The sequence below is a fragment of the Kogia breviceps genome, chromosome 3 (genome assembly GCF_026419965.1).
Source record: "Kogia breviceps isolate mKogBre1 chromosome 3, mKogBre1 haplotype 1, whole genome shotgun sequence".
Taxonomy (NCBI): domain Eukaryota; kingdom Metazoa; phylum Chordata; class Mammalia; order Artiodactyla; family Physeteridae; genus Kogia; species Kogia breviceps.
This window is the reverse complement of record NC_081312.1, coordinates 10,966,026-10,987,596: the sequence shown is the minus strand read 5'-3', so window position 1 is coordinate 10,987,596 and position 21,571 is coordinate 10,966,026. Positions and strand designations below refer to the sequence as shown.

Genomic DNA, 21,571 nt, shown 5'->3' with positions numbered 1-21,571 from the left:
TTCTCCCTCTGGAAAATTGCCCTGGAATTGGAGTCTGAATTCCATCCAATGGCTGTATGGCCTTAGGCAAGTTACTTGCCTACTTAACTGCCTCAGCTGAAGAATGGGGATATTAAAGCTTCAGACAGTTATGGTACAGCTCATAACTAACAGTGATGGAAGGCTTACTGTTGCCAAGTGCTTTACATACATTATCTTCTTTAATTCTCACCACACTATTGAGATGGAGATCATTATTATCCTCATTTTACAGGGAAGAGAATTAAGTCCAGAGAGGTTAAATCACTTATTCAAGGTCACAGAGAGCTAAAGTTTGCAAACACTGGTGTGAAATTCTAGAGCTTGTGTCATTAATTATTATAATATACTGTCTCCCCAGGATTGTTATAAGAAATTTAAATGAGATAAACCATACAAAAGCGTGTTAACTCTGCCTGATACTTAGTAGGTGCTCAATAAACATCTCTAAATGACTTAAGAAAGCATAAGGATCTAAAACTGACCCTTTGTGGGTGGGATTCAGATGGGGAAACCAAAACTAACAGACCTCCTGGTAAACACTGGCAGGAAACAGGGTCCTGATGTGTTTTATCTAAGCTAATAGTGCTTTGGTACTTATGTGCAAGGGTGGTTTGTGCTACTTAACTGAGATGACGGGCTTCTAGAGGAGCTGGGTCTGATGAACTCACACATGCCTGAAGATTCAGAGAAATAGAGTGGGAGATCCTAAAGCAAACCTCACAGAGTCTTGATTGCTGGGTGTGGGTATGAGGATAAGACCGGAGTTAGGTAGGTTTATAAATGATGCCACATGGAAAAAATGGATTTTTTTAAGCAATAAAATGATTAAGTCATGGCTCTTTGAGCCATTGATTGAAGATTCAGTTCTGTTCTTAGACAAACAGGGTTGCTACAGTAGCCACCTGGCAACAGATTTGAAATTAAGAAAGAGTGATCCCATTAGTTAAGGTATCATTCGACTTTAATACTTTTTTAAAATGAAAGAATCAGCAATTGATTTTGGTTTTATTTTGGCCCCGATCTCATTGCAGAGTTTGTTGGAACCGTTTTCAAAACTGCTCAGCTTTGTAATTCAGAATGCCACCTTCACCTTGGCCTACCTGGTGGAGGTGTGTGGCCTATGTTACCGAGCTTTCACCAAGGTAAGGTCGCATGCGTGTTGATGTGTCCCTGGGAAACTAAAAACTGGCAGAAACATATTCTTTCTAATCAGTATCAAATCCCTCTTAGGTTAATTGCCTCAGTATAGTTAAAAGCGAGTGATTCTACAGAGGTCTAATAAAAATCATTAGAAGGAAACACTCTGCACAAACAAATACATAAACTATACGTTCAATGTGCAAATTTGGAGAACTGAGGGTCATATGGTTTAGAGGAGAAGAGGTATTTTGAATGAAATGAGATAATGGTCTAAATAACCTCTAATGTCCTTGTCAAGTTCACCGTCCTGTGATTAGTGGGCAAGCCATCCGTACATATCAATTTTATACCCAAAGTAGAAAAATATCAGCTTGTCAGTTGTAAAAGCCTGTGGAGAGCACCTTAATTGTCATCATTTGTCTGTCTCCCCAGTTCTGGGTTCTTGGCCTCTGAGACTATAATCTCATCTTTTGTCATCTTGCTTTGATAATGGTTTCTCTATTGCATTATCTTTAGTATCCCCTGCCCCACTACTGAGGAAGTGGAAAAGTACTGCTTACCCAGTGCATAGAGCAGCCTTGTTGGTGCTGATAGACACTATGCTAGTGGAAAAGCAGAAGGCAGGACAAATTGAGAGCATTTCTGTCCTTAAGAACCATGTGTAAATGTTACTTTTCCAATTTCCAAATTTTCCAAGTTTATTTTCAGTGGGGTTTCTGTTTCTGTTGTTCCCTCTTAAACATTCAGGATACCTTCATTCACGTTGTCCACTTCTACAAGCCCTTTAATTTCTCCTAAAAATCTAATTTTTGTCAAGGTTTTCATTCTATTTAAAACACCCTTGTCTCCTTTCTTACCATCTTGTGCCATGCCACCATGTTAAGTGTTTCATGATAACCTTCTCCTTAATCTTTATGATTATAACCTGTTTATTACTCTGCCTGGAACAGTATGTTTTCTAACTATGAAAATAATCAGTATTTTTTTCTTCTTTCAAATCCTTCCTGAAAAATAAATTCTTTTTCTTTTTTTCACTTAAAAAAATAGATCTGTAAGACACAGCAGCAAATACAATGAAAAGATATTCTATTTTTAGAAGTCATTTTATTTCTTAATTTTCTTTATGTTTGATTTGTTTAAATTATATATTTTATAGAGGAGGAATCATAATGAGTTTGTACTTTCTCTGCTGTGTACTGTAAGTATTGATTACAGTGGACCTTCCACTATTTTGAATTCAGGATATTTTTGGTTTTAAATATTCATTATGCATTATATCCCCTCATAATCTATCAACTTTAGTGGCCTCTCTCTTCCTGTTGTCATCTACCCTTCTTCATTCTGCAACTCAAAATGACTGTTAGTTGTAGAAAGCTTTGATCTAGAGCATCCCCACCTTTTTCACAGATCATGAGAAACTATAAGAAATAGCTAAAGAAATAGCAGTATCTAATTGAGGCTTCTCCTCAGCTGCTTCACAATCCTGTGTTAGTTTCTGTTGCACAACAAAGTGGATCAGCCATATGCATACACAAGTCCACATATCCCCTCCCTCTTGCGTCTCCCTCCCACCCTCCCTATCCCACCCCTCTAGGTCATCGCAAAGCACTGAGCCGATCTCCCTGTGCTATGCTTCTGCTTCCCACCAGCCAACTATTTTATACTCTGTAGTATATATATGTCAATGCTACTCTTACTTCGCCCCAGCTTTGCCCTCCCACCTCATGTCCTCAAGTCCATTTTCTATGTCTACCTCTTCATTCCTGCCCTGCAACTAGGTTCATCAGTACCATTTTTTTTTAAAGAGTCCATATATATGTGTTAGCATACGGTATTTGTTTTTCTCTTTCTGACTTACTTCACTCTGTATGACAGACTCTAGGTCCATCCACCTCACTACAAATAACTCAATTTCATTTCTTTTTTATGGCTGAGTAATAGTCCATTGTATATATGTGCCACATCTTCTTTATCCATTCATCTGTCGATGGACATTTAGGTTGGTTCCATGTCCTGGCTATTGTAAATAGTACTGCAACAAACATTGTGGTACATGACTCTTTTTGAATTATGGTTTTCTCAGAGTATATGCCCAGTAGTGGGATTGCTGGGTCATAGGGTAGTTCTATTTTTAGTTTTTAAGGAACCTCCATACTGTTTTCCATAGTGGCTGTATCAATTTACATTCCCACCAACAGTGTAAGAGTGTTCCCTCTTCACCACACCCTTTCCAGCATTTATTGTTTCTAGATTTTTTTGATAATGGCCATTTTGACCGGTGTGAGGTGATACCTCCTTGTAGTTTTGATTTGCATTTCTCTAATAATTAGTGATGTTAAGCATCTTTTCATGTGCCCAAGAAAAGACATGGAAAGGTAATAGCTTTGGAGACTATTTGGCAATCAGGCAGTCTCGATAACTTGGAAACTGTCCCACCTAAAATGCTAAAAGTGATGGACGAAATGTAATAAACATGATTTTAAATATATAGCAAATTTTATAAGAATGAAAGTTGCAAAAATGAAAAGGGAATTGAGAACCAGAGTGGTAAGCATATAAGTTGATATTGTAGCAGTCTTGAGGTAGAGAAGTTGATTGTTTTGGTAACTTAGTAGCTTGATTTTTTTGTTTTTAATTGAAGTATCATTGATATACAATATTATGTAAGTTCCAGGTGTACAATATAGTGATTCACAATGTTTAAAGGTTATACTCCATTTATAGTTATTATAAAAATTGGCTATATGCCCTGTGTTGTACAATATATCCTTTTAGTTTATTTTATACCCAATAGTTTGTACCTCTTAGTCCCCACCCCTTTCCCTTTCTCTGCTGATAACCACTAGTTGGTTCTCTATGTCTCTGAGTCTGTTTCTTTTTTGTTATATTCCTTAGTGACTTGAGTTTTAAAGCCCATACAGAGAAAGGAAATGAAGTCTTGGGACTATTTCAGCCTGGGAGTTGGAGCTGAGTTGTCCCCATGAGAAAGCCGGAACCCTTGAAAGGCTATATGTTTGAGAAAAGTTTGATTTGGAAAGGATATATTCTTATATGGAGGTGACAAAGAATGGGCTCTGTCTAAGCCTGGGAACTGAAAGATTTGTAGTTTCCCTTGAGAATTAGTAAACATGAGCCTATATTTGAACATGTTTAGAATTTGCATTTGTGATACCTGCATGCTCTGTGAACCCCCAAAAATCAAATAAATTGGTGCTGGGCAAGTAATTGCATTGGAGTGTCTGGCAGAAGCAAGCTCAAAATCAATCCTCAAACCTCTCTGGAGGGATATGCCTTCAACCTAGGCCCAACAGGATTCCCATAATTAAAACCTGGATGAACATGAGATCATGATCTAAAATTACAAAACATGTGAAGAAATAATCCACCATGAGCTACTTTAGCATAGTCAACAAAAATCAAGATTATTCCCCCTAAGAACTTCCAATACTAGAACAATGTGATAGAGACTATAAAAACATACTGTGAATGATAAGCATAAAAAAATGAATTAAAAACATGAGAAAAGGGCTTCCCTGGTGGCGCAGTGGTTGAGAATCCGCCTGCCGATGCAGGGGACGCGGGTTCGTGCCCCGGTCCGGGAAGATCCCACGTGCCGCGGAGCGGCTGGACCCGTGAGCCATGGCCACTGAGCCTGCGCGTCCGGAGCCTGTGCTCCGCAACGGGAGAGACCACGGCAGTGAGAGGCCCGCGTACCAGAAAAAAAAAAAAAAAAAAAAAAAAAAAAAAAAAAAAAAAAAAAAAAAAAAACATGAGAAAAGATCTAGTCACTTAAAAAAAAAAAACAGATAGATTTGAACAAAGTAGAAATTCTAGAAATGAAATAGTCATTGACATAAAAAAAAACCTCAGTGGACAGGTTAGAGAGCAAATTAGACATAGCCAAAGAGGGAGTTAGTGAAATGAAAATAGATCTGAAGAAATTATATAGCATGCAGCAAAGGGAGATAAAGAGATGAAGAATGTAAAGAGAAGATTTAGCCAGTAAATTTGAAATGTTGGGAAATAGAGACAATTTTCTAGAAAAAAAATGTAATATGTAACAATCAGAAAAAAGATGGCTAGACTTAAATGATGAAAAATGGAATCAGTAGTTAAAAACCATTCCAATTTTTTTAACATCTTTATTGGAGTATAATTGCTTTACAATGGTGTGTTAGTTTCTGCTTTATATTGAAGTGAATCAGTTATACATATACATATGTCCCCATAATCTCTTCCCTCTTGCGTCTCCCTCCCTCCCACCCACCCTATCCCACCCCTCTAGGTGGTCACAAAGCACCGAGCTGTGCTATGCGGCTGCTTCCCACTAGCTATCTATTTTATGTTTAAAAACCATTCCAATTTTAAAGACAACTTTCATTAAACATTTAAGGAACAAATTGAGCTCTACTTTATGCAAACTAAAACAGAGAATAGAAAAAAAGGGAACAATTTGCAACATATTTTATGAGGCCAGTAGAATTTTGATACCAACCAGACAAGGGCAATAGGGGAAAGGAAAATTATAGGCCAGTTATACTTCAAAGATGCAAAAGTTCTCAATGAATAATCCCAAGTTAATGCATTAAAAATAAAGCCTCACACTCGGCCATAAAAAAGAATGAAATTCTGCCATTTGCAGCAACATGGATGGACTTGGAGGGCATTATGCTAAGTGAAGTAAATCAGACAAACAAAGACAAATACCGTATGATATCACTTATATGTGGAATCTAAAAATATGACAAACTAGTGAATATAACAAAACAGAAGCAGACTCACAGATACAGAGAACAAATTACTGGTTGCCAGTGGGGAGAGGGAAGTGGCGAGGAGCAATATAGGGGTAGGGGACTAAGAGGTACAAACTATTATGTATAAAATATAAGGATATATTGTATAGCATGGGGAATATAGGAAATATTTTATAATAACTATAAATGGAGTGTAACCTTTAAAAATTGTGAATAAATATATTGTTCCCCTGGAACTTATATAATATTGTACGCCAACTATACTTCAATTTAAAAAATTAAAAAAAACCTAAAGCCTCATGACCTAGTGAGGATTTTCTTGTAATGTAAAATTGGTTTAAATATTAGAATATCTATCTACATTACCATGTTGCCAGATTAAAGGAGGAAAAACTTTTATCATTATCTCAAGAGATACAAAAGAAGCATTCTATATAATTCAACTTCCATGTATGATAAATCTTGTCAAACTAGGAGTAAAAGGGATAACTTGATAAAGGATGTCTTCCAGAAATCTCTAGGAAACATTATACTTACGGTGAGATGCCAACAGTAGTCCCTTTAAAATCATAAGTAAGACAAGAATGGCCATTATCCCTGCTTCTATTTGCTACCGTCTGGAGGTAGACAGGAAGGATAAATCAAAGTATAAGGATTAGAAAGGAAAAAAACTCTTCCTTTTCATAGATGATGTGATTACAAATGAACTGAAGAGAATCTATCTATAGACACCTTTTTATAACTTTTTTTTTTTTTTTTTTTTTTTTTTTTTTTTTGCGGTATGCGGGCCTCTCACTGCTGTGGCCTCTCCCGCTGTGGAGCACAGGCTCCGGACGCACAGGCCCAGCGGCCATGGCTCACGGGCCCAGCCGCTCCACGGCATGTGGGATCTTCCCGGACCAGGGCACGAACCCGTGTCTCCTGCATCGGCAGGCGGACTCTCAACCACTGCGCCACCAGGGAAGCCCCTTTTTATAACTTTTAAGAGAGTCCAGCAAGGATGCTGATACAAATGAATACCCAGAAATCATCTACCTTGAATTATTCAGCTACAAATGATTATAAAATATACTTTAAAAATAGCATTTATTGTGGCAACAAAAAATGAATCTAACAAAAATATGCAAGAATTTTATGGAGATAACCAGAAAATTTTATTAAACAACATTAAGTAAATGGAGACAGATCTCATGTTCATGAATGAGGACCCAGCATAATACAGATAGCTAATTTTCACAAAATAACCTATAAATTTAGTATAATTCCAATAAATATCCTAGACTTTCTCTCCTGATACTGATGGAGTAGATAATTTGAATGTATCTTCCCACTGGATTTGAAAAGTTTCTTAAAAAAGTAAACAAACTATTCTCTGAAAACTTTAAAAAATCATCAAAATGCTAACCAGATATAGAATTACCAAGCTAAGATCTGAGAGAACACAGAAATGCAGAGATGTGAGCCTAGCACTGAAGACCTTCTTTTGCCCTGGGGGTGTTTGCCTATCTGAAAGATGTGACAATTCTGGAAGATCCAGGAGGCAAGGGGGGAAAAAGTCAGAATCCAGGACCTTCCAAGAGTGGAGACTCTCTGATCCTCCACCTCCTGCACCTTTTGGCTGAGACCACTAAGTAAAGATAACTCAGAAGTAAAGTTGTCCTCACACGGACACAGATCCCTCTCAAGACCTTTGGTGGCCCAAGATAAGATATTACAAGGTTTGTATGTGTATTAAGGTAACCCTGGATCACTAGTGCCTCCAGTACCTGGTTAAAAATGAACAGAAAGCTCTTTGGAGGAAGATAACATTACAGGCCTCAAATTATTTCTAAAAATATTTTAAAAATAAAGGATGCGGGCTTCCCTGGTGGCACAGTGGTTGAGAATCCGCCTGCCGATGCAGGGGACACGGGTTCGTGCCCTGGTCCGGGAGGATCCCACGTGCCGCGGAGCGGCTGGGCCCGTGAGCCATGGCCGCTGAGCCTGAGCGTCCGGAGCCTGTGCTCCACAACGGGAGAGGCCACAACAGTGAGAGGCCCGCATACCACCAGAAAAAAAATAAATAAATAAATAAAAATAAAATAAAATAAAAAATAAAGGATGCGACATGCAAAGATAACCAGACATATGAGGAGGCAAGACACCACAAGTGAGAATGAGTAGAAAGAAAAGACAGTGGATACAGACTTACAGGGTCTCCAATAAGTTGGTTATGATCAAGAAAGGACACATAGGGGGCCTTTAAGGTGCTTGTGATGTGGACCCGACTTGGGTGCTGATTACATGAGTGTTCAATCTATGCTAATCTGTTTATCTGTTCACTTATATTTTATGTACTTTTCTGCATGTGTGCTATATTTGACAATAAATAAAGCTTACCAAATTGAAAATATTCTAGCATTGCATTAATAAGGACATATCAATGAATTTCAGTATGTTCATACAATAAAACATCATTAAGCTGTTTAGTTGAAAGAATGAGAACTATATGTATCAACAGGGACTCACTTCAAAAATATAGGAGAGTAAAAAATTTTAAGTTGCAGAAAGATATGCATTGTATGATACCATTATAGAAAGTTAAAGACAAGCAAAAATAATAATAAGCCTTATAATGGAGGTATACATATGTAGTAAAAGTGTAGTACATGAAATAATAAGCACCAGATTCAAAATAGTGGCTATTTCAAGGAAGGGAGAAAGAAAAGAGAGCACTGTATAGGTAGCTTCAACTATTTCTGTGATGTTTGATTTTTGATAAAGAGTATTAAATCAAATAAAGCAAAAGGCTATGATTTAACAAAGATGGGTAACGGGTAGATGATACATTGCATGCCTCTATTTTTCTGTATGCTTGAAATAGTCCACTTAAAAAGTAAGTTCCTTTTGAGAGGATAGGAGACCCTTTCAACAGTGTTACCTGTTTTTCTTTAAATCATTTTCTATTGAAAAAAATCCTTTTAGATTTGTTTAGTTTCTGCAGTTCTTGGAACCTCTCGCCTATGAATAAAAACCAAATCTCGTGGTTTCAGTCTTTAAGAGGTAGCCTATCTTTTTCTTATCCATTAAATTATGTGTTCTCAGTGCTTCACTAAACTCATTACAAACACAAAAATGCCCTTTTTCTTTTTTCTTGGGTTTATTTCTTAAGGACAGTTCATTATGCATTTTAACATATACTGTTTCTTATTTCTGATCTGTGAATCTTTTGGAAGCTCTTTTGACATAGATCTATTCTAACTGAATTTTTAGAAATCGCTTACCTGCTTCTCTCTTGTTTTGTGTAGGAGAGGGATAAATTCTATTTGTCTCGCAGTGTCGTTCTGGAACTCCTGCAGGCCCTGAAGCTCAAATCTCCTCTACCGGATACAAACCTCCTCCTGCTTGTCCAGGTAGGCTTGTGCCTCGTCTCACTTTTCATGAAATTCACTGATGTCTGGAAAATTTAAGGAAGGTGTGGGACATATGCATAAATTAAATGTCTGTCCCGAGATAAGAAATAATATATCTTAACGTGAGCCATGATCTGCCTATCACTGTGCACTTGGCACCTCCACTGGCTAAAAAAAGACCAGAAAAGGAGTATTTATTTTGTTCCTACTGTGGAACTAGTTCTGTGAAAGACAAAAAAGGAGAATGAAACGATAATGTGTCCGTGAGAAGTTTATGGTCCAGTAGGTTGGAGGGGCAGCCCATTAATGGCTACCAGAGCTGAGGCAGGACTAATGAAGCCAAAAGTGAGCGACCCGGAGGCTGAGGTCTGATCGCAGAGTCGCATGAGTGTGGGTGGGTCGTCAAATCTCTGTGAAGCAGAAGTGAAAGTGAGGGTGGGCCCAGCCAGATATGGTCAAAAGGCAGGACGGACTGAGTCCAACCCGGGTGGGATGTGGGTGTGAAAGAACCAGCACCACAGGAACCCGAAGGCAGGGGACAGGGCTTGAACACATACCAGGCAGGCTCTAGAGAACTTGCAAAGATGAATGCTTTTGGTTGTAGGGCCGCTTACGAGAGGCTCTAGCTCTCCATCCCTGGCATCCTAAGCTCAGCACCTTAGGCAAGTGAGCAGGTTTTGATCACACAAGACAGGCTGCGATTAGTGCCATGAGTGAGAAAGAGACGTAGATAAAGTCCTAGGGGGGAGTTAGGAGCTGGAGGCCTCTTACCTCCTATGGTGTGAAATCAGGGAAGACTTCATGAAGGAAGTGGCGTTTGAACTGGGTCACAAAGGCCTGGTGGGTGCAGGCCAAACTCTGCCTGGGGTTGGAGTTCAGCACCAGAGGCTGACTGTCTTCAAGCAATAAAGGGAGGCTTCAGCAGAAAGATGGAATAAATTTAGGAATAACGACATGAGGATGGGATTTAGAAAAAGGCTGGCCATGCCAGGGCTGTCAGCAAGGGATCAGGTAAACTGGGATCCTGCCTCTTACCCCAAAGGTTGAGAGCCTGGTTTTAAAGACTTGGTCGTGAGCTGCAGCTGGGATCAGGGTATCATTCAGACTGCCTTTGTGCAAAGTACCCAGGAAGTGTGTCACAGCTGTTTCAGTTCTCCCTGCTGAGCATTATGGCCAGTGCCAGAGTCTGGGCCTACAAGGTTGAGCTTAAATGAATGAAGGAAAATGAGAGCTTGATATCAAGAAACTACACAGGTTTCCCTGAATCTTAGGTGCCATTTGGAGAGATGGGGAGAAGGGGAAATTAATGGAGCACCTATTCAGTGCCAGGCACCATGCTGGGGTTTTATATGTCCCCCTCACCTACTCCTTACAACCATGGAGGAATTGGTCCTGTATGGCAGACGAGGAGACTGCGGCTCAGGGGGGTTCAGTGACTTGCCCAAGATCACACAGCTGGCATAAGTGGCGTAAGCACCTGACCACAGGGTCTAATCAGTATAGAGCACAGCCTAGTCAGACCCCGCACATCACTTGCCCAGATTACCATAATACTCTTAGCTTTTTGCACCGTTCATTTCTCTCCACGTCAATCCAGTCTTACAGCCTACGGCTGCCTAGAGGAATTGTGCTAAAACTCTGCTTTTTATCGTATCACTCTGTGCGAAGAAACCTCCAGTGACCTTGTGGTACCCGAATTGTCAAGGTCTTCCATCATCTGGCCGTATTTGACTCTTCAGCATTATTTCCCACTACAAATATTTACTGACCACCTATCTTCGGCTAGCTTCTGGGCATATAGAGATATAAAGGCATAGACCCTGCCCTTATAATGTGCTAACCAGTATACTGAAAGTCTGTACAGTATATAAACTACTGTAGACGAGGGAGTGGCCAGCTCAGCCTGGGGAATGGAGGAAAGCTCATTAACCGTTATGAGCCCTGACCTGGCCCAGGTGCTGGGGAAACAGAGATGAATAAGTCATGGCCCCTTCCTCCCAGGAGTTTCCTGTGATAGGAGTAGCTGACATCGAAACAAAAATTCCCAACGCACCGTAATGGGTACGGTAGCAGAGGTGTGTACCGAGTAGGGAGGTGGTGTAGAAAAGGGATTGTATGTTTTTGAAGGGTGTGCAGAAGTTCGGGGGTTTACCTGGGAGAAGGGGAGGAATACTCTTGTCATTAGCCATTTAATATCCACTAACTGGTCCCCTTCTTCCCCCACCTTATACTAGTACTCCTTGGGAACAGAATGGAGTTTTTCGCAAAGGCTTGAGATTTAATAAAAAGTTGGTATGCTTTCAGTGAAGAATGTTCTTAAGTCATGTTTAGAGAGCTTTCCCAGACACAATGATGCTTTCTGAGAGGAGTCATGGCAGGGGATGTCTGGCATGAGATAGTCAGGGTGAAATGGCGCCCATTGTACCAAGAAGCTGGACAGCCCAGGAGGGAGAGAGAAGCAAAGCAGAGCCAGGAAATGTCTGTGTTCCTAAGAAGAGACAGATTGAATCTCTTCCAGTGGACTGCCATTGGCCAGTCCTACCTCTTCACACATCAGCAGCAACACCACCTTTGAGTACAAGTAACTTTGATGCAACTGACCTTAAAGGTTAATAAGATCAACACTGGTTTGGAGGAGGGGGCAGGTGAACTAGGCTTAGTGAAGTAGCCCACGAGAGAGTTAAGGCCAGCAGGTTGACAGTGTCTGGAAGCCACTTGTTTCTGATAGCGTTGAGATTGGGGACATGCCACCTCAAAGCAACCTCCGTTTCCAGGCCCTGAAGGCGCTTTGCATCAGAGGCTGGTCCCTTGATTGCCCTCAGTCTTGAGCAGAGCAGGTCTGTGTGGCTGGTCTTCTTGGGTTCCAGCACCCCACTTTGTGACTGCAACTGGGGGCGGGCTTTTCTCTGAAGTACATTAGCTGCTTGTAATAAGCACGTGTCACAAGACAGTGAAAGAACACTGACAGTTTAAATTGCTCAGTGCTTAAGGAGACCATGAAAACAGTGATTATTGCATCACAGCTAGGTGAATAAATCACAAACACAAATTAGCTTTAGGAAGAAAGAAGACAAAAAAGTAAATTCTTCTGTGTCTTTTGGATTCTCTCATGCCATTTCAAATGTATAACATTTTCATCTTTAAAAACAAATATGGAGCTTCCCTGGTGGCGCAGTGGTTGAGAGTCTTGCCTGCCGATGCAGGGGACGCGGGTTCGTGCCCCAGTCTGGGAAGATCCCACATGCCGCGGAGCGGCTGGGCCCGTGAGCCATGGCCGCTGAGCCTGCACATCCGGAGCCTGTGCTCCGCAACGAGAGAGGCCACAACAGTGAGAGGCCCATGAACCGCAAAAAAAAAAAAAAAAAAAAAAAAAAAAAAAAAAAAAAACCCACATATATGTATTTGTCATTGAGTCAAGTTAAATTTAAAAATCAAATTGTAAAATTATTTAGATCAAAGAGATATCTGGGGGGACATTTTGAGATCATACCCATGAGGAACAACCTAGTGAATAATATTTCGACCTCCTCCAACAAAAAATATTAAACACCATGCCATTTTGAAGGAACGTATCCTTGTTCTATAAACTCAGAATAAACCAGTCATGAAAAAATTACTGAGAGAAATAAAAGTGAGGCATACCTTAAAAAAACCAAAAGTAGTTTCCTTTTCCCCGCTGTGCTTCCTGGCTAAGTCGTGGAGGAAAGTCTGCCACGGGGCCACTCATGGGATGAGGGAGAAGCATCTTTTGTCTCTCTACAGAAAGCGGTGCATCTTTCTGCAGGGTTTCCCCATTCCTTTTTCTCTTGCCCTTGACAAATGTTCAAGCGGGTAGCAGAAGTGGTAGCCTGTTCTCTGGTAGTTTCTCTTAAACCAGAGAATCTAGCATGGAGTCACAGAGAAGCTTTCCCCTTTACTGGTGGGCGGTGTCAGCTCCTGGAACCTGGAAGACCCGATTCACAATATGAACAGACAATGTGTCCGGGCCGGACAGAGACTTCCTTCTTGGATATCATGACCGTCATCTCAGGACACTGGAGGTGGCTCCGTTTAACTGAAAACGCAACTTGGAAAAAGAAAAGAAAGTAACCACTGGAAGGAAAAAGTCCTCTGGTGGGAAGGGTGAGAGGGAGGGATAGATTGGGAGTTTGGGACTGACATGTACACACTGCTGTATTTAAAATGGATAACCCACAAGGACCTACTGTATAGCACAGGGAACTCTACTCAATATTATGTAACAACCTAAATGGGAAAAGCATTTAGAAAAAGAATAGCTACAGGTATATGTATAACTGAATCACTTTGCTGTACACCTGAAACTAACACAACATTGTTAATCAACTACACTGCAGTATAAAATTTTTAAAAAGATAAATTTCTTAAAGCTTAGAAGTAAAAAAAAAAAGTCCCCTGGTGATCCATCGTGAATGACACTAGCCCCATTAGCCAGAAGAGAGTCAGTTGCTCAGACCTTGGATTTACCATTCGTTCTTTCACCCACAGCAAACCACCAGGATATTCCCTCTACTATTGTACTTCTCTAATTAGTAACTTAGTAGATAGATGAGTTCACAGATAAGAGGCTGTTTATAATTCTTTTCATGGGTAAACCATACTTTTGTTGTTTACCAAATACTCCGGCAGTAAGAGTGTTCCTTTAAAGGACAATGGAACACTTGCCCAAGGGATGCAGGGTCATTCAGGTTCTAAACATGTCAAGGCAGTGACAGGTACCAATCTGTTTCTCAATTTCTAGAACTTCTTCCTGGAGGCCTGGCACTGCGGTGTATCTCCCAGTCTGCTGTATTATGGTTGTTCAGCCATCACTCCTGTTATTTGTTTTAACTTACATGTACAATCAGGTGGCCTTAAATGTTCAAGTGGATTTTTTAAAAAAGGAAAAAGAGGCATGGAGACAGGAAAGAATTTTCCAAATAGAAAAAATATATGTATTCTTCAGAATCTACTATTGTTGACCATCAGGGTGTAGTTCTCCTTTTATACTTTGGACAGATGCCCTATCTTGTTTTAGTTCAGATCTGTTGACATTTTTGCTTTCACTTATAACATTTTCTCTTCCGCTGGCATGCTGTAGATATTTTATGTGTAATAAGCTATTATTATTGTTCTCAAGATGGATTAGAGTTTTCATAATAGAGTGATAACTCATTGAAAGCTACCATAAAATCTATATATATATGGCTCAAATCCAAAAGAATTTCCTCAGCTCCTATTATGTGTCAAGAGTAGACATTCTGCTGATTTGCATGTAACACTCCCACTGTGTGGGATACACCTGCGTGTTCAAGCTGTGAGAAATCATGTGGGTGAAAGGTTTTCTTTTAAAGATAGTTTAGTTGTGGGCTGGAGGACAAAGAAACGGCAGAGTTACTGCTGTTGTTGTTAATTCCCAGATACTATTGGTGTGGGGTAATTAATATTTGTTGTGTTAGCAATAATCTGACCACTCTCTGGGATGAGAGGTGGCGATCCTATTTTGAGTATCATTTTGATAATGATTTTAGTAATGACACATAATGGGTATTGCGTTTCTTTTGTATTCATGCGGGAGTGCCTATTTCAGTGGCATATTTCTATCTAAAAGTACAGAATTCTTCCTTCTATAGCCGTCATTCTTTTCCCCTCTGATTTTGTTATATCTTTCTATTTTGAACAACTCTATGAAATAATAATGGAGTTTTTCAGTTGACAGCTATATAAAATGAAGACAGAGAGGTTTATTAAGGTTTTAGTCATACATATTATGTAAAATTACACTGGAGGAAAAGACATTGATAAAAAATAGTAGATGATTTTAGAGGTTTATGTACTTTTATGCCTTTTAGTACACCAGACTCTCTGAGACACCTCCATAACGTTTAGAGTGATTTTTTAAAAAATTAATTCTGACTTCTGAAGTTATCTATTAGCTCTCGCAGATTGGACGTGGCTGACAGCCTGCTTATGTTATGCTACTCAATAAGGTGAAGCTCTAACCTGAGTTCTGCCGAGGGAGATACAGACACTTGACGTTTTGCTTCTTCACACATTTTCTCTTGTCCTTAGGGGCACAGCCAGGCTTGCAAGCATACTTTAGGGGTCAGGGTTTGCACCGTCCTTACATAGGATACTGCAGAGGACTCCTACCCGCTTCACTCACAGTTAGATGCATCTCTCTCTTTTCTTTTGGCCTCTCTTAGCTGTGCAGTCTCTTGGTTCTGCTGTAAAGAAATTAATTAAAACGTTGGAGTCCTGACAGAGGTTTTGGAACATATTTGTAAGTCGTTTGTCTGAGATGGCAGACTCTGATAGCTTTTGAAAATACATTTTATGGGAAAACATGCAGTATCTGCCAGGAGGTTGGGAGTGTTCCTTCTTTTCACTATGTACCTCTATCAAATATTTTACTTTTTTTTTTTTTAATTTTTTGGCCGCGCTGCGTGGCTCGCGGGATACTAGTTCCCCCACCAGGGATCAAACCCATGCCCCCTTCAGTGGAGGTGTGGAGTCGTAACCACTGGACCACCAGAGAAGTCCCTCAAATATTTCCCTTTTTTACTCAGAGGTTTGCCAAGGTTGTAGGCTTCATTATTATTATTTATCCTCATTTATTTACTTTTTCTTATTAGAAATAAGTGCAAGTTAGGAGAGCAGACATAAGCATTCTTGAATAGAATAATAGAAAATTTTAGGTGTTCCCTAGATGTTACTAGCTGGTTTCAGAGTTAATAGCCAAATAGAGTCTTCAGCTTTCTCTAACTGTCTGTGAGGCAAACGGAGAGGATAGAATGTGAGCCTGGAGATTTGTGTCCACTCCTGCCGTGCAGCTTTCAGGGACAGCTCTGCTTGCTCTCGTCTCAGCTCCAGCTCAGTTACCTGTCCCGAAGTACCTTTCAGGGAGGACCGCCTCTCCCACACTTGAAAACCAGCTCATGGCCCCAGATGAGAAGTCTACAGGCCCCTGACCCTCAGAAAGTCTTTTGAGGTCAGAGCTTCACCTTATTGGCCAAAATCTGCTGCCTGTTAATAACGCTTAGATTCCGATCTCTGGCTAACCTGACAACGTGCTCGGTTTTGTTCCTTGTCCTCCTTGAGACTTCTTCTACTACCCCGATCCGTATTGCTTCTCCCTCACTTTGACGGGGACCATGCCTGCCTGGCTGACCTACCTAAATTCACCATGCTCTTCCAGTATGAGAGTGAAATGAATTAGAAGGAAGAGCTGTCAGGGTCAAAGCTTCTTTCAGAACCTCTGAGCTCTGGATAGCAGCAGCTTTGGATCCTCAAGTCATTGGGGCCAGAGGCCAGGAAAGAGAAACTAACCAGGAACTAGCTGCTCCATAGCAAACTCTACAGATGTCATGTTTAACTTTCCCCCTAAAACCATTAATAAATAGTTGGACATTGCATTAAGCGGGAAACACCTGTAAAAATCTGTAGTGAAGCAAATCAAATTGTAAGCTGACAAATCCATGCTCACCACGATCTCGAGTCATGCCTGATTAATCATCTCATTTCACAAACTCTTGCTGAGCCCCTCTGAGATGTCAGGCATGGAGCTAGTGCCGGGAGTGAGCTGCATCAGATCTGTGGTCTCGAAGATCTTGTAGCCGGTTGAGAAACAGACTTGTAGATCATTGCAACCTGATGTGATGACTGTTACAATGGAAATGTGTAGGAAGTCCTGTGGGGACACAGAGCGGGAGCGGGGGTCATTATCAGCACAGAGGATAGGCGTGAATGAAGTGGGAGGAGAAAGACCAGATACTGAGGGGCCTCAGCGGGGAGGAAACAGGTACGGCCCTCACTCTGAAGTTGACTGTTTTTCTGTTTTCAGTCTAAATGTGTGGTATAATGATAGAAGTCTGGAAAATCTATGCAAATTCAGGAACTGTCAAAAAGTTCTGAAGAATAAATAGCATGACTTCAGAATAAATCTGACAATGCTGACATCTTTCCTTTCTTCCTTGATTGAAAGTGGCATTTCAGTGCCACTGAACTACTGTCTGGTTAAAGTGAGACTCTGTGTGTTAATCCCAGTACCATGATTCTGAATTTCTGGTAAGGATGAACTTTCATGACTAGCAAAGTCCCATCTATTTAGGGCAGATTGTCACCAAAGTAAATGCTAATGAATTTAAGCCAAGTTAATAAAATTACAAATTACTCATTACTGATTACTGTCCAAATGCTCTTAAAAGTAATTATCCTTTCAATTTCTTATTAGTTTATTTGTGCAGATGCTGGAACCAAACTAGCTGAGTCGACAGTCCTGAGCAAGCAGATGATCGCCTCTGTACCTGGAGTAAGTCCTCACCGAATGAATTATCCACATTTTCTATTACTCCTCATTTCCTCATTTAGCCAAGAGGTATTTTGGGCCTGTGTCCTGGTTCACTTTTGATAGAACGAACACTGTAAGATTGAAATCATTAGTATCTTGTTTGAAAGAGCACTGGTGAAAATTTAAATTAATCTCTGCCCTGGAAACTTTTAATTCCAGGAAACATGAATGAAATTGAAGCAGCCAGTTAAGGAGAGGGAAGAAATTACCAGGCATACAGCATAGATTTGATTAAAGTTCAATTTTTCCAGAATCAATTTTCTTACACTGGCTTCTGTTAACCAGTTTGATTTAACTACTGCCAGAAAGAAATAAGCATTTAATACCTTGTTTTCCTTTATAATATTTCCTCTGAAAGTTGAAAAAACTTGTTATCATTAACTAGTGAACTATTCGGTGAAATATGTTAAGATTCTTATAGATAGGATTGAATATGAGAAACCACAATAACTTATTGATAGCAAGGTTATTGCAACAAACTAAGAAACCTTAGAGATCTAAATTATTAATGGAAAAATTTATTTAAATTTTCAGTAGAGAAAAAAAATTTTAGTGTATTTGTTTACATATTTATGTATTTATTGTTGGCTGCGTTGGGTCTTCGTTGCTGCACGCGGGCTTTCTCTAGTTGTGGTGAGCGGGGGCTATTCTTGGTTTTGGTGCACGGTCTTCTCACTGCAGTGGCTTCTCTTGTTGTGGAGAACGGGCCCTAGGCGCGCGGGCTTCAGTAGTTGTGGCACGTGGGCTCAGTAGTTGTGGCTCGCGGGCTCTAGAGCACAGGGTCAGTAGTTGTGGCACGTGGGCTCAGTAGTTGTTGAGCACGGGCTTAGTTACTCTGCAACATGTGGGATCCTCCCAGATCAGGGCTCGAACCCGTGTCCCCTGCATGGGCAGGCGGATTCTTAACCACTGCGCCACCAGGGAAGTCCGAGAAAAATTTTAATAAGGAAGAAAGATCACTTATAATCCTTCTGCCCTAAAATAAGAACCTTATTGTTTTAGAAAATTTTTACATGTTTTGATCTATTCAGTATCCTGATTTGCTTATTCCTATATTGTTGGAAATCTATATGCTTTCTAGTTTCTTTGCTTGTATAGCATAGCATAGTATATAGCATATACACAAAGATCCTCTTCATGTTTATTTTGAATGATATCCTTGGGATAAATTCCTTAGTCAGTGGGCAGGAACATCTTCACAATACGTATTCCCATGTTGCTTTCCAAGAAGGTTTTATTCATTTACAAGTATACCAGTTTTAACCACAGCACACTAAACGTTACTTCATTTTTATTTTTTTTTTGATGTGGAGAAATATTATGAGAGAGGAGGAATAACAGTCATTCAACCCAGAGATAATTTTAATGCTAACATATTAATGTATTTTCTTTCTTCTTTTTCTAGGTATATTTTTAAACATAGTCGAACCGTAATATAGATGCAGCTTTGGCTTCATATGTCATAAGCATTTTCCCCAAAGTGGCATAACCTCATGTGACTGCACCATAAAATAGTGATTAACAATACGGGTTTTGATTCACACCTGAGTTTGAGGCCTGACATTTACTAGTTGTGTGATTGGGAAGGTTACTTAACCCATGATGCTTTGATTTGTATTATCTGTAGAATGGGATATAATAGGGCCTAAGGTCTAGGTTGAGGCTTGAATGAGATAATGCATGTAAAGCACATTAGCATGGTGCTAAATATATAGTAAGTGCTGAGTAAACATTAACTATTAAAAATAATATTAATGGAGGTAGGGGGACAGGACAGGTGATGTTTAAGGGTACAGACTTACAATGAGCAGTAAAAAAGTCCCAGAGATGTAATGCACAGGTCAGTGAATGTAGACAACAATACTGTACTATAATAATCAAACTTGCTAAGAGACTAAAACTTAATTATTCCTACCAAAAAGAAAGGATAATTACATAATGTGATATAGGTACTAATTATCGTTACGATGGCAGTCATATTACAATATATAAATGCATCAAATTAACATGCTCTACACCTTAATTTTACATCATTATATGTCAAACATATGTCAATAAAAAAATAAAATACAACTAAAAGTAAAAAAAATACTATTAGCAAACACTACTTATTGTTGGATAGTTTCATGATTTTCAGTATTCTGCAATTGTAACTAATGTGTGATAAACATCTTTGTGCTTAAATCTTTGTTCATATTTTAGACTATTTCTTTATAATAGATTTCTAGGAGTAGATTAATAGATTCTGGGTTTTTTTAAAGGTTCTTGACAATAGTTGGGGTAATGCAAGATGCTATGAGATAAAATTCCAGTTCTTAGCAACCTAGCTCCAAAAAAGTGTATTGTTTGCTCAAGTGAGGTTTAAATGGGTGTCCTGATTAACAAAGGGAGGAGGACTTCCACATGAGCACTTGCGGATCAGGTTTCTTCTGTCGTGTGCAGCCCTCTGCAGTCAGCTGGTGGTTGGGGAAAGGGAAGGGAATATGGTACGCGGACCGTTTTCATGGGCCAGGTCTAAAAGTGGAGCACATTTCTCCTACTCACGTCCCATTGGCTAGAACTCCGTCACTCTGCCACACCCGACTGCAAAGGAGGATGGGAAACGTGGTCTAGAGCATCCTAGGGAAGAAGAAAAATGGTTCTGTGAGTAGCTCGCCAGTCTCTGCCCAGCACTCACTGGTTTCCTTATTTAATTCTCTAAAACTCAGTATTTGCTACCTATGCAATAGCTAAAAAATAATATCCCTAACATATAAAGGTTTATTGGAATCAACAAAAGACAAATATTCCAAAACAACAAAATAGCAACACTTATAGCTCTACATATAGAACCCTTTCCAATGACCAATAAGCCATTCAAAATAAGCCTTTTACCCTCGCTAGCAATCAGTGAACTGTAAATTAATATAAAATATAAAAATTTAAAAATATAAAAATTAAAATCAGCTGGCAAATCAGCAGGTTTTTCTTAACAAAGAAACTTACTGATGATGAAGTGAGGTAAGCATTCTTAAAAGCTACTGGTGACAGTTTTGCTGAAAAAGAGTTGACAATCTACTTCTAGGAATATGTTTGAGAAAGTAATTAAATATAGAATTATCTACGAGCACATAAAGAATTATCTACAAGTATATTTATTAAAGTAGCATGTAAAATGGCAAAAATATGGAAACAAAATTAATGTGCAACATTAGGGTATTATTTAAATAAAATAAAGTACATCTATAAGATAGACTACTATGTGGACCAAATCAAATTTTCAAAGAATATTTAATTAATTGGAAAATGCTTATGATTAATTTAATTAAAAAGCAGGTTAGGGCTTCCCTGGTGGCGCAGTGGTTGAGAGTCCGCCTGCCGATGCAGGGGACACGGGTTTGTGTCCCGGTCCGGGAAGATCCCACATGCCGCAGAGCGGCTGGGCCCGTGAGCCATGGCCGCTGAGCCTGCGCGTCCGGAGCCTGTGCTCCGCCACGGGAGAGGCCACAACAGTGAGAGGCCCGCGTACCGCAAAAAAAAAAAAAAAAAAAAAAAAAGCAGGTTAGAAAAAAATTATCTCAATCTTATAAAAATTATATATGTGTGTGTGTTATATGCATTAAAAATATTTGGAAATGTTAACAGTGGCTGTCTCAGAGGTGGAGAGCAGGAATTAGGATTATGGTGATTTTTCTTTTTCTTTTTATTAATTTATATCTTCCAAGGTTTCTACATCGAACACGTGTTATCTTTATAATGTAAGAAATGTCACTTAAAAATCAGATACAAGTTTTGAGAAAGAATTGGACATGGATCACTTTAATTCATGTTTTTGAGATTAGAGTATGTTTTCAACTCCTTTATCATCAGTTTTCCCCCTGAAATAAACATAAGTCTTTTGAAACAAGTTGAGCTAGACTCTTTATGTTTTTTAAAAT

General features: G+C 39.6%; 1 protein-coding gene across 18 annotated transcripts in view; it reads left to right on the top strand.

Moving 5' to 3' along the window:
- Window positions 1-21,571, top strand: part of UNC79 (unc-79 homolog, NALCN channel complex subunit) — a 258,599-nt gene that overhangs the window by 215,657 nt on the left and 21,371 nt on the right. For 17 of the 18 annotated variants that reach the window (XM_067027853.1, XM_067027851.1, XM_067027844.1 and 14 more), the window contains 3 exons: window positions 1,053-1,163; window positions 9,203-9,307; window positions 17,538-17,615. In XM_067027853.1, coding sequence (XP_066883954.1) covers window positions 1,053-1,163; window positions 9,203-9,307; window positions 17,538-17,615 — 294 coding nt within the window. Of the gene's footprint in view, window positions 1-1,052; window positions 1,164-9,202; window positions 9,308-17,537; window positions 17,616-19,059; window positions 19,134-21,571 lie in introns of those variants that run through there. The other variant, XM_067027854.1, reaches the window with a different exon arrangement.